The sequence below is a fragment of the Eriocheir sinensis genome, chromosome 50 (assembly GCF_024679095.1).
Source record: "Eriocheir sinensis breed Jianghai 21 chromosome 50, ASM2467909v1, whole genome shotgun sequence".
Lineage (NCBI taxonomy): Eukaryota > Metazoa > Arthropoda > Malacostraca > Decapoda > Varunidae > Eriocheir > Eriocheir sinensis.
This window is the reverse complement of record NC_066558.1, coordinates 6,462,165-6,476,121: the sequence shown is the minus strand read 5'-3', so window position 1 is coordinate 6,476,121 and position 13,957 is coordinate 6,462,165. Positions and strand designations below refer to the sequence as shown.

The 13,957-nt window shown below is 44.0% G+C and overlaps 1 protein-coding gene across 7 annotated transcripts in view; it reads right to left on the bottom strand.

Annotated features, from left to right (window-relative positions):
* Positions 1-2,642: 2,642 nt before the first annotated feature.
* The window catches only part of LOC126982339 (SLAIN motif-containing protein 2-like), a 42,356-nt gene continuing 31,041 nt past the window's right edge, over positions 2,643-13,957 (bottom strand). For 2 of the 7 annotated variants that reach the window (XM_050834349.1, XM_050834352.1), the window contains 5 exons: positions 13,375-13,443; positions 8,843-9,097; positions 7,880-8,124; positions 6,938-7,080; positions 2,643-3,526 (listed from right to left, as the gene is read on the bottom strand). In XM_050834349.1, the coding sequence (XP_050690306.1) occupies positions 3,460-3,526; positions 6,938-7,080; positions 7,880-8,124; positions 8,843-9,097; positions 13,375-13,443 (779 nt within the window). In that variant the 3' untranslated portion in view covers positions 2,643-3,459. Of the gene's footprint in view, positions 3,527-6,001; positions 7,081-7,879; positions 8,125-8,842; positions 9,098-13,374; positions 13,444-13,957 lie in introns of all 7 variants that reach the window. The other 5 variants (XM_050834353.1, XM_050834350.1, XR_007735107.1 and 2 more) reach the window with 4 other exon arrangements.

The window sequence follows — 13,957 nt, the reverse complement described above, 5'->3', positions numbered from 1 at the left end:
TTGATATTGCTATCCGTCACACACACACATACACACAAACCATAAAAATCATTAGACACTTATTGCTTAACGCTATTGAAAGAAGCAAAGTCAGTCATTTCAAGCCCCTAAACCCTAGTAATATAGTGTCTACGCGCACCAAAGACTGACCACCGCCACCACCGCCAGTGTCGCCAACTCAGGCAGGCGGGGAATAGGTGGCGTGGGGTGAGGGGGGAAGGAGGGGAGATAAGGGAGGAAGGCTTTTCAATCCTCTGCACTAATGGAAGGGTTTAGTGTAGGGGGTCAGGGGAGGGTTGGAATGTGCAGCCACGAAGCACCCAGCCTGGCGTGTATGAGTGTGTGTGTATGTGTGTTTGTGTGTGTCTGTGGGGTCCAGGGCTGGGTGGGGGCCGGGTGGGTGGGTGGGTAAGTACCAGCATCCGTCGGGGCTCACAGCCACAGCACCAACACTAACCACTAGGCGGGACCTCAGGCCACTCCCACACCACCACCGGGAATCAATGTGGAATAAAGTGGCATTTTCGTCTCCGGGAGCTTGATTAGCGATTGCACCGAGTTGTGTTTGGCGGAGCGTGACGACCGGAGGCGTGGCCGGCGTGGAGCGCTAAGGAGGCGTACGTGTGTGTTACGGCGTGTGTTATGATATTGAGGCTCTTACAAGCATGTGTCGATGTAACACTTGAATCTAAACCATTACATGTCGTCACCCTCATAAAATAATCGCCTACGTCATTTTTTAGCAATTTCCAGTTTTTTTTCAACATGACGTCAATTTTTGTAGAGTTGCCTTCGTCATTCAGGGTTTGAGTGTTCTAGAATCGCCCTTTTCATTTCTGCCAAACTCTTAAGCCAAATGAGATAATGGCAGTTTTCAGGTTTTTTTCTACATCAATTTTTCAACATGACGTCAATTTTTGTAGAGTTGCCTTCGTCATTCAGGGTTTGAGTGTTCTAGAATTGGCCTTTTCATTTCTGCCTAACTCTTAAGCCAAATGAGATAATGACAGTTTCAGGTTTTTTCTACATCAATTTTTCAACATGACGTCAATTTTTGTAGAGTTGCCTTCGTCATTCAGGGTTTGAGTGTCCTAGAATTGGCCTTTTCATTTCTGCCAAACTCTTAAGCCAAATGAGATAATGACAGTTTCAGGTTTTTCTCTACATAATTTTTCAACATGACGTCCATTTTTGTAGAGTTGCCTTCGTCATTCAGGATTTGAGTGTCCTAGAATCGGCCTTTTCATTTCTGCCAAACTCTTAAGCCAAATGAGATAATGGCAGTTTTCAGGTTTTTTTCTACATCAATTTTTCAACATGACGTCAATTTTTGTAGAGCTGCCTTCGTCATTCAGGGTTTGAGTGTTCTAGAATCGGCCTTTTCATTTCTGCCAAACTCTTAAGCCAAATGAGATAATGACAGTTTTCAGGTTTTTCTCTACATAATTTTTCAACATGACGTCAATTTTTGTAGAGCTGCCTTCGTCATTCAGGGTTTGAGTGTTCTAGAATCGGCCTTTTCATTTCTGCCGAACTCAAGCCGAATGAAAGCGACAATTCTTTTATGATTTCCTGAGAAGTAGAAAACAATGACATGGGCGATCTGTTTACGAAGGTGACGATATACTCCTTGGATGTAACAGTGATGCTGAGACTAACATCCCAACACGTGTTACTTAGTGTCTTGAATGTTGCTCTACACACTGTTACAACCTAGACTGTTACTTAGACTCCTGGGATGTAACAGTGATGCCTAAACTAACACTCCAGCACCTGTTACTTTATGGTGTCTGGAAATGTTACTCTCCGACACACTGTTACACTCGGAGGTCTAAACTGTAACACATTCTAGACTGTTACTTATGACTTCTTGAATGTGTTACTTATGACTTCTTGGATGTAACAGTGATGCCAAAACTAACACTCCAACACCTGTTACTTTATGGTGTGTGGAAATGTTACTCTCCGACACACTGTCACACTCGGAGGTCTAAACTGTAACACATTCAAGACTGTTACTGATGACTTCTTGAATGTAACAGTGATGCCAAAACTAACACTCCAGCACCTGTTACTTTATGGTGTCTGGAAATGTTACTCTCCGACACACTGTTACACTCAGAGGTCTAAGTTGTAACACATTCTAGACTGTTACTGATGACTTCTTGGATGTAACAGTGACAGCAAAACTAACACTCCAGCACCTGTTGCTTTATGGTGTTTGGAAATGTTACTCTCCGACACACTGTTACACTCAGAGGTCTAAGTTGTAACACATTCTAGACTGTTACTGATGACTTCTTGGATGTAACAGTGATGCCAAAACTAACACTCCAGCACCTGTTACTTTATGGTGTGTGGAAATGTTACTCCCCGACACACTGTTACACTCAGAAGTCAAAACTGTAACACATTCTAGACTGTTACTGATGACTTCTTGGGTGTAACAGTGACAGCAAAACTAACACTCCAGCACCTGTTACTTTATGGTGTTTGGAAATGTTACTCTCCGACACACTGTTACACTCGGAAGTCAAAACTGTAACACATTCTAGACTGCAGCACCCTGACACCGGTTAATTAATAGTGCCTAGACTGTTACTTAGACTCCTAGGATGTAACACTGGTGGCAAAATTAACACTCCAAGATCCGTTCCTTTATGGTGACTGGGAATGTTACTCCCCGACACACTGTTACACTCGGGGGCCTAAGTTCCACCGGTTAATTTATAGTGCACAGACTGTTACTTTCCGACACACAGTTACACTCAAGAGATCTAAACTGTAACACACATTCTAGACTGTTTCTCTCATGTATACTCTTACGGTCAGATGTTTCAACTGTAACATATTCTAAACTGTTACTTTCAACATACTCTTACAGTCGGATTTTTAATAAGTAACACTCTAGACTGTTACTCTTTAGAATGGTTACACTCGGATGTCCAAACTGTAACAGGCTTTCGACTCTCAAACACACTATCACACTCTGAGATCTAATCCGTAACACATTCTAGACCATTACACTTGAACGCCTAACACCGTAATGCATTCTAGATTGTTATATCCGAACGCCTCAAACCGTAACACATTCTATACCATTACACTCGAATGCCTAACACTGTAACACTCTCTAGATTGTGACACCCAAACACCTCAAACCGTAACACATTCTATACCATTACACTCGAACGCCTAACACCGTAACACTCTCTAGATTGTTACACCCAAACGCCTCAAACCGTAACACATTCCAGACAGTTACACTCGTACACCTTAAACCGTAACACACTCAACTCTTACTCTTTGACACAAGCGGTTACTCACTCCTTCCTGATGCCTCACCGCGACGCCTGGCCTGTCACCGAGTTAGGACCAGGCACCGTCCCCAGGGCAGGTGTGGGTGGCAGGTGCGCCGTTGCCGGGCTGGGGAGGGCAGAAGGCACCCCCCAGCAGCACTCAGAAGCACCCGTCCCGCCAGTCTTCCTGAGGGGTGGCCTGGAACCGCGGGGCGACCAGACCAGACCTGTGCGGGTGTGAGGAAGAAGTGAGTAAGGAGGGAGGTGAGTTCAATTTATTTGTTTTCATTTTTTGCCTTTGACCCATAAACTGCACAATTAAGATTTGGGAATAGCTCCTGGGTGCGCAATAAATGGCAAAACAATAACCTGGTGGAAGACAATTTTTAGTATTGTGACGGTCCAAATGTGCATTCTTCCCATATCATCATCTTCATCACCATCATTTTCTTTTATCATCTTCATCAGCATCATTTTCTTTTATCATCTTCATCACCATCATTTTCTTTTATCATCTTCATCACCATCATTTTCTTTCATCATCTTCATCACCATCATTTCCTCATATTGTAACGCTCCAAATGTGTAATGAGTGAGTGAGTATAGAATGCAAGTGAGTGAATGATTATATATTACAACAAACAAGCAGGTGAACGGATGTGTGGACGGGTGAACGAGTGTGTGTGATCAGCAGAGATTATTGGCGTGAATGAGGGTGTGAATGGATGAAAGACGTTTCTGAAATCCTCATATCCAGTCTCGATCCCTAAAATGATTATTAGTTAGCTAGCGACAGATCAAAAGGGAAGTTGAGTGCGCAAATAAGAGCAAGTCACGTGAAGAAGGGGCAGGAGCTTAGCGAGGAGACCAGGCGAGGCAAGGCGAGGCACGGTGGCAGAGAGGGAGGGACCGAAGAGCCGTGAGGACGCACGTTTGAGAGGTTGGCGTGACCGTCCATCACAGCCCTGTGAACACCACCAACCACCACAAGCACGGCAGAAGGCGAGGCATGGCACAGCAGAGCACAGCGAGACAAGGCGGAGAAAAACACAGCAAGGCGAGGCGAAACAAAGCACGACTTGGCAAGGCGAAACTAGCAGGGCAGAAGCAGCCTCTCCAATCAACACCTTGACCAACAACCCCCGAACACACCGCCCTGCAGCCTACACCTCCCCGCCGGCGCCTCACTCGCCCCAGTGTCTTCCTCCATCCTGCACCCGTCATCACTTCAAGGGTCTTCAATACAGATAAGCATTCAAATGTTCCCCAGTCTCCCTGATAGATAGTTACGTTCAATAATATTCATTTATGTATGTATTCATTTAAAAGTGTCACTCCGCTAACCTCCCAGGGGCTGTAACTATATTCATACACAAGAAAAGTTATTAAGTTACTGTAAGTGCTATAATTTCAAGCCTGTCAACCTGCCATTTGGGCATTACTGAACACACACCCACACACACGCAGGTTAGTGAATTATCACCACTCCCCCCTTAACTAAACATTGTCTCAGAGTGGTTCACACGGGAATCCACCCACCCTCCATCATTACCGCACTAAAGGTAACCATCACAACCCAGAATGAGTGTTCCCTTGTCCTGAGGCTTGTCTCAACATCATTGACAACCGCTCGGAAATAGCCAGACGACCGCCCCGCTACCACGTTACCATCAAATCAGTGGCCGTCAGAAGGAATGTAACGTTGCCTTGAAAAAAAAGACGTTACAGTATTACAACACCCAAGAGAGACATGTTGAGCATCAAATAGTGAAAAAAAAAAAATAATAATAATAATAATTCACTTAATGTGGTAATGATGGCGCGATAAAGGTTGCGGATATGAGGCGACCTTGGGAGCGCTGGTAGTGACGGGGTAGATAGGATGGTGGCAGAGGGAAGATGACACACGGCACAGTCATGTCTGAACATTCTCTTGCCACTAATTATTCATTCCAGTTACAACAAACAAAATATATCACAGGAAACATCACTTTGTCAATTTCGATAATCAACCTCTTGTGCATCATGATCAAGAGGCCAGTCATTAGTCACACCAGCAATATTTCTGTCAAAGTTTTATGAATGTCTGGCACAAAATCTGATCCATCAAACCAGACGAATGGAGTACACATTGTCTCGCGTCTCTGAGGCTCCTGTTCTCCCTCTGCCTCCCCCTCCTCTCCCACACCAGCTGACACCCCTCCCTCACTCAGTTCATTAGCTGAGTCTTCTCTTATACCCCCACTGTCGTTTTCCTCATCTTTCTGCCACTCTGAATCATCAGACAGTGATGATGGTGTCAGTGAGTGACTAGGCTAAATAGTAACTTTCCGCACTGTTGGAGAGGCAGCGTGTCTGTGACTTGAGCGCCAGAAGCATGCTCACGCTTGCCACGCTTCCTCAGACCAGCTGAATCTGATGTTTGAATGCAATCTGAATCAGTCTCTTTCAAATTTGTCAACTACAATCTTTCTCTTTACCAATACTTTCTTTTTACCCCCTCCCATGCCTCCCCCTTGGTCACGACCGCAGGAGCTATATGAGACTGGTTGGCATCAGTAGATGACATAATTCTACTCTCCATGGCTGATAAAGAGCAACTAATATGACAATGGTGACAACATGGTGCGAAAGTGGGATGATGTTGCCACACGAGGTTCATTGGAATATACTTTGGCATCGCAGGAAACATAAATATTCACCTTGGAACATGTGTCATCTTAAGATGTCTGGCGCAGTCTAACTCATAGCATCTTGAGATGTCTGGCGCAGTTTACGGGTTAACCCAGTAGCAGCGGGGGTCATGTTTCTTAATGGTCTTCCTCTACGCGAGAAAAATGAGAAAAAATCATCACTCACACAAACCATTTCATAATATATATCAACGCATTTTGGGGGGTTTATATCATGGCACAAATTTGGCCCATCGCTGCTATATGGTAAAGCCACAAATTTGCCCCGTCGCTGCTACCGGGTCAAGCTGCCTCCCTTGCTGTATATAAAAAAAATATCACTGTATAGAATGTGTGTGTGTGTGTGCGTGTGCATGTGTGAATGTGTTGGAGAGGAAGGATTAATTATGATGACATTGTAAGTATGATCTTTTAACATGTATTTGGATTCTTTTTAGGAGCAGCGAGTAGCGGGCTTTTTTTTATTATTGTTTCCTTTTTTTTTGTGCCCTTGAGCTGTCTCCTTTGTTGTAAATAAATAAAATAGCATAAAATAATCAAATCTAACATACAACTGTGTCATGTTTTATTTTCCCGTCCTCACCTCGCTCTAAATATAAACTCTTGCATCAAATAATCATGTCACTTATATTTCCAGTCCTCAACTTGCTCTAAATATAAACTCTTGTATCATGGCATTGCATCATATATAATCGTGTTACTTATATTTCCAGTCCTCAACTTGCTCTAAACATAAACTCTTGCATCATGGCATTGCATCATATATAATCGTGTTACTTATATTTCCAGTCCTCAACTTGCTCTAAATATAAACTCTTGCATCATGGTATTGCATCATATATAATTGTGTCACTTATATTTTCCAGTCCTCAACTTGCTCTAAACATAGACTCCTGTATCATTGTCTAATACATAATCGCGTCACTTATATTTTCCCGTCCTCACCTTGCTCTCGGGGCCTGGAGTCGCGAGCCTGGCCTGGGGATGCCACTGGACTTGGGTCGGGGTATGTCGGTGGGCTGGGGCAGACCCGAGGCCCCGCTGGCTGGCACACGCACTGGGGACGGGGCACTCAGGCGACTCCGCATCTGTGGGGGCATGACGGGGCGGGGCGGTGCATTCAGTTGGCGGGTGGACATCACTGTATTGCCATAACTATCATCGTCACTTTCACTGCAAGCCACACCACCAGTACACACATCTAACCTGATATCTACTTCCTGGTTAATTTAGTTGTCCACCGGCTATCAGTTCTATGCAAGGTTCATTCATTTAACCTAACCTAACCTAACCTAACCTAACCTTACCTAACCTAACCTAAACCTACCCTAACCTAACCTAAACCTAACCTAACCCTAACCTAACCTAACCTAACCCTAACCTAAACTAGCCTAATCAAACTCATAAACAAAGATAAAACATTAAACATGCTCCACTTGCACCCTCAATTTTTAGCCTTTTATATATACTTTTTTACAGCAAAGGAAGCAACTGAAGGGCAAAGACAAAAATAAATAAATAAAAAAATAAGCCTCCTAAACACTGCAATAGAAAACAGAATGAGTGGCCAGGAGACAGGATCAATTTCGGACCAATCTGTGATGCCTAAAGCTTGACCGTCCTGGCAGGGTATTGGATGTCTGTTAGGGCAGCCACTCCTGCTTTGATTCCTACATTCACACACCATAAATAAAAACACACTAACATACCCCCTGCACGCCTCCTCCCTGTCCCTACCTGTGGCACCTGAAGTTTGGAAGTCCTGGCAGGGTATCGGAGGTCTTACTTTCATTCCTTCATTCACACACCATAAATAAAAAACAATAACATCCCCCCTGCACGCCTCCTCCCTGTCATCTCCCCTGCACGCCTCCTCCCTGCCCCTACCTGCGGCGCCTGAAGTTTGGAAGTCCTGGCAGGGTATCGGAGGTCTGTTTGTGAGGCTGACGGTGAGTTGTGTGAGCGTGCCGGTGATGCCCCGCGGCTGCTGCCCGGCGTGCTGACACTCTGCTGCTGGTGCTGCTGCTGGTGGATGGGCAGGTGGTGGTGGTCCAGCAGCCGGGGGTCACTGCCGCCCAGGCCCCGGTGCAGACCCCCGCCGCTGTGACGCATGTTGCCGCCACCACCACGGCCTGAGGGTGTGAGGCAGGAAGGTGTATAAGGTAATAAGTAAAAGGTAATACAGTAATGAGGTATAAGATAACAAGTAGTAGTAGTAGCAGTAGTAGTAGTAGTGAATAAATAGAGATATGGAGGCAGTAAATATATGTAGTAGTATAAGTGGTAAATAAACATAATCAATAAGTATATAAATACTACAGTGAAACCTCAGCTTTCGAATTTAATTAATTCCTAAATGTCGTTCCTAAACTAATTTCTTTGTAAATTGAAACCAACTTTCCCATAAGAAACAATGCAAACTGGATTAATGCATTCCTGACCCCAAGTAAACATCAACGAATCTACAGAATGGCCACCTCATTTTAGAGCACTGATCAGCTCTAGATCACTGATCAGTATCTGAATTTAATCTGGATTCACTCTGCAAAAATAGAATGCCTCGAGGTAGATCAGCAGCTCAAAATAACGACAATGGCAGGGCAGGACTTGTGGATAATGCAACTGGACTTATTTCTCCATCCACTTGTTCATGAACCAAGACTTCATTAAAAAAAATGGTGCATTTTTCATTCAAAAAATATGTTCATGAACCGATATATTCAAAAGAGGGCCATTCGATAACCTAGGTTTGTCTAGTAGCATAAGTAGTAAACAAATGATAGCCATGGAGGCAGGACAATACAAGAACAATACAAATGCTAACACCAACACAACACAGCCTCCACCCACCATTACAATACTCTAGGTTGTGCTGGGAGTTGTAGGGGCTGTCCGGAGGCGTCGACAAGTCAGAGCCTTCCCTGGACGCGTTGGTGTGTGCAGAGTAGCGTGTGGGGGCCTGCAGACCTCTGGGGGGGCGACGCGGGCTGCCTGTAGGGTTCGGATTGGCTATGAGGTCCTCCTGGGAGCTGGTAATGGAGCCCCCCGAGCCAGCCGAGGAGTAGGGGTGGTTCATGGTGGTGGTGTTGGGCCCCCCGCGGATACCTGTAACATTAGGGTCTGTGTGTTAGTGATATATGGTTGGTAACAGTGATGGTTTAAAGTGTGGTGGGAGAGGGAGAGGGAGAGGAGAGGTGGATAAAGGCTTAGAAGGGAAAAGAAGGGAGAAGGAAAGCATGGAAAAGGATATGACAGGATAGAGAGAGAGAGGAAATGAATGAGGAGGTAAGAGAGAAGGATAGGGAGGAAAGGTGGAGGAAGGAAATGAATGAGGAGGTAGGAGAGAAGGATAGGGAGGAGAGGGAGAGGGAGAGGATAGGTGGATAAAGGCTTAGAAGAGAAAAGAAGGGAGAAGGAAAGCAAAGAAAAGGATATGAGAAACAGAGAGGGAGGAAATGAATGAGGTGGTAGGAGAGAAGGATAGGGAGGAAAGGTGGAGGAAGAGTAATGACGAAAAGATGCTCAATAGAGAAAACAAGGAAGAAGGAAAGGAGAGAAGAATAGGAAAGTGAGGAAAAGGTGAAGGATAAGGGAGGAAGTGATAGGAAAGAACAACAGTAAAGAAAGGAAAAGGCATAGCTGGGCACGATGACAGAAAACCTTATTCCCGATAACTGATAATGGAAAACCTTATCGGTGATAACCGATATTCATTAACTGGAGACACAAATATAGGCGATAACCGATAACCGATATAAATCCACAATTCTGATACTAACTAGTGATATGTCCGATAGGCGAAAACAATACTATATTGATATTTCAAATAAAAAACATAGATGAATTCAAAGTTTCATTATCTGTATTTTAGAAAACTTACAAAGCCTAAAAACCACACGTTGACACGTACCTATGGACGGTAATACTAGAAACGCCTGAACCGGTGTTGTGTTATTTGGCGTCCCCACCGTCAAAAGCTGGCGCTTTTGCTTACAAACACTGGTCTCTCGTGAACTGAGCATGCTCAGAGCAGCAAGTGTAGACCTGTACAGTCTCACAAAGCTTTTTAATCATAATTAAGAGTTGCTGGAAGGCTGAATCAGACATACAGTACCACTACCACCATCCTCGCTGTTTCTAGAATGACACTCTGTACGAGTTGTATTTATATGTACAGAGTGTTGTTATAGAAGCAGTGAGGATGGTGGTACTGTATGTCTGATTCAGCCTTCCAGCAACTACTCTTAATGTGTTAAAAAGTTTTGTGAGATTGTACAGGTCTACGCTTACTGGTCTGAACATGCGCAGTTCACGAGAGACCATTACGTGTTTGTAAACAAAAGCACCAGCTTTTGATGATGGGACACCAAATAACACAACACCGGGTGCCTTCAATTCCATGGCATGCTCACAAACGAATATGGAATATCAAATTTGAGGCAATGAATAATCATTTTGGGGGCAAAGTTAAATGATTTTTCACTTTGATATATTGACTTCTGAGTGTAACATAAAGAAATAACCTAGTGTTTTAATGTTGATGATATAAGTACAAAATCTCTTCATCGAAGATATTTCATACCCCGAAGTTTTTTCATACAACACCGGGCGCCCGGGCCACGCATGCGCAGTAGGGAGGAGACAATGTTTTTTCTGAGAGGCGGAAAAAAGTAGCGATTATCGCAAGTTTGGTTACAAAAGTAACGAAGATACCAATATATATTTAAATAAGTAGCGGATGGCCAATAACCCGATTTTGTTATCAGTGATGTAGTATTGCAATAACTTATCGCGATAATGCCCAGCTATGGGAAAAGGTATAGGAAAAAAGAGAGGAAACAAAGACCAGAAATGAAAAAGAAGGAAGGAAAGACAGGATGAAACAAAAGACAGAAAATAAAGGAAGAAAGGGAATAAGAAAGAAAAGGGAGATAGCAAAGAAGGGAAAAAGAATGGATAGGCAAGGAAAGAAGAAATAATGAGCAGGAAAAAATATGTTTGCCTTTTTAACTGTCAAAAGCTATATAAAAAATGCCAAGTAAGTTGTGACACCCAGCAAGCAAGTGTGTGATTAGGTGTTTAAGAGAACGTGAAAGGGGCAGCCATTATTATCTTATCAGTATCAATCATATAATGTGTTGATCAAGAAAGTGTATTCAATTGTATTCTTTATCATCCTGTAGATTAACCCGGTAGCAGCGGGGATCATGTTTCTTAATGGATCCTCTAAGCGAGAAAAATGAGAAAAATCATCACTCACACAAACCATTTCATAATATATATCAAAGCATTTGTGATCAGTTTATGCATCATCTATTTTGGGGGGTTTATATCATGGCACAAATTTGGCCCGTCGCTGCTACACAGTAAAGCCACAAATTTGGCCTGTCGCTGCTACACAGTAAAGCCACAAATTTGGCCTGTCGCTGCTACACAGTAAAGCCACAAATTTGGCCCGTCGCTGCTACCGGGTTAAAAAATGTTGAAAGGCCTACTTATGTTTACTTAGTAACATTGCCTCCTCAGGTCTAAAGCTTTGCAAACTTGTCACCGAGCAAGACTACGGATGGAAAAGCTCTGTGAGATGTCTTGGCAACACACTTGTGCTTCACTAAGGTTTTGGTAACACTACAACTTGGTAAGACTCATAAAGTTGCACTCAATCTTGTGTCACCAGGCAAGACAGCTGCAGGGATTGTGTTGGCACCACACTACTGGCACTCCACAGTCCTGGTGCCACACTAATGCTTGTATGGCAGTGCAACACAAAAAGTTGTTTGTGTAATCATGCAAACTACATGTCCAGGCAATGAGGGGAGTCTTTTTAACCCAGTAGCAGCGGGGATCATGTTTCTTAAAGGTCCCTCTAAGCGAGAAAAATGAGAAAAAATCATCCCTCACACAAACCATTTCATAATATATATCAAAGCATTTGTGATCAGATTATGTATCATCTATTTTGGAGGGATTTATATCATGGCACAAATTTGGCCCATCGCTGCTACATGGTAAAGCCACAAATTTGGCCCGTCGCTGCTACCGGGTTAACATCAATGGAAGCGGCTCAAGGGCAATACAAACAGGAGCCCACCAAGCGTTGCTCCAGCATAAAGAGTAAAGAATGGGAGGCAAAAAGAGAGGTCAGTTTCAGTTGGAGAGGTGTGTTGATACTCCCGTCTCAAAAGAGTTCAAGTCATAGGCAGGAGGAAATACAGACAAGGGAAGGTTGTTTCAAGGTTTCAGGGCAGTTGGTACATTCCAGTCTTGGTTTCAGTCTGATTTAGATGCAAAACAACACAAAAAGTTGCTCGCCTAACCATGCAAATGTTTCTAGGTGTTGCGGGAAGTGTCATGTCTCAGTAATGCCCTATAGTCCAACCATTTCATACACAGCCGTCCCTCAAATAGCACAGTTTCCAATAGTTCGGTTTCGCTTTTATACGGATTGTCGTGGAAGATCTTTTTAGGATTTTTAAATTTCCTGCTCGTCAGGAAATTCAAAAATCCTAAAAAAATCTTCTATGAAAATCCACATAAAACCAAAACCGAGCTATTGGAAACCATACTATTTGAGAGACGACTGTAGTCCGTTTAGGTGTTGGATTCCGCTGGTCCTTTCCTCCCCTCTGCTCTGCCACACAGCCCCAACACCTATCTTTCCCTCTCATGTGTTGCCTATAGCTAACATATGAGAGGAAGGGACAGGTGTTGGGACTGTGTGGCAGAGCAGAGGGGAGGAAAGGACCAGCGGAATTGAATGCCTAAATGGACTATTTGAAATGGTTTGACTATAACAGCTACATAAACAGTGCCGAGTCCCACCAAAATGCCACGCACTAAACTACACTTAATGGCATTGTGGGAAGCTTCGTGTCTGAGTGAGGCAACACACACCACATGAACAGTGCCAAATGAACATGTGCCACCAAAATGCCAGATGATAAACTACACTTCAAGGTATTGCAGTAAGTGTTGAGTGAGGCAAACACCACCCAAAATAACAGTGCCACACCCACATGAACAGTGCCACATGACAACAGCTACAGTGCCAAATAAACATGTGCCACCAAAATGCCAGATGATAAACTACACTTCAAGGTATTGTAGTAAGTGTTGAGTGAGGCAAACACTAACAGTGCCACACCACATGAACAGTGCCACATGACAACAGCTACAGTGCCAAATAAACATGTGCCACCAAAATGCCAGATGATAAACTACACTTCAAGGTATTGTAGTAAGTGTCGAGTGAGGCAAACAGCACCCAAAACAACAGTGCCACATCCACATGAACAGTGCCACACAAGAGAGCCACCAGAGTGCCGGCCACACCCAGCATGCAGGGCAGCGGCGTGGCGGCACCCAGCACCGCCCGGGCGTACCTCCGAGGTGAGTGACGAGCCACGTACCTGGGAGGCGAGAGGTTCTCCTGGGGTCTGGAAGCTTTAAACCTGCAAGGTGAACCCCCGAGAGTTAGTGGCCAGCGTGGACAGGAGAGGAGAGGGAAGGGACAGCGCACCTCGACACAGGGAGGGGAAGGTGAGGGTGGCGGGGCGAGGCAGCCATGAACGAAGATAACAGAGTAACCGGGTTTATCTAAGGTGCAAGGTACGGCAGTTCAGTATTGAGGAAAAAATGAGTAAAAAGATAAAGGGGATAGGAAAAAAGGTAGAAAGGGGATGGGAAACAAAGGAAGACACAGGAAGGAGAGAAAAAAGGTAGAGGGGAAAGAAGAAAAGGTAGGAAAGGGATAGGAAACAAGAAAAAGAGATGGAAAAAGAGAAAATAATAGGAGAGAAGAATCTATCATCCTCATTACTGTTTTGATTTTTGGTATGGTTGGGAACTGTAGTACAGACACGGCGCGATTACTTATGCTATGTAATCCATTACGATTACTTCATATTTCCATGATTACGATTACGATTACAATAAAATTAGGTGTAATCGATTACAATTACATGA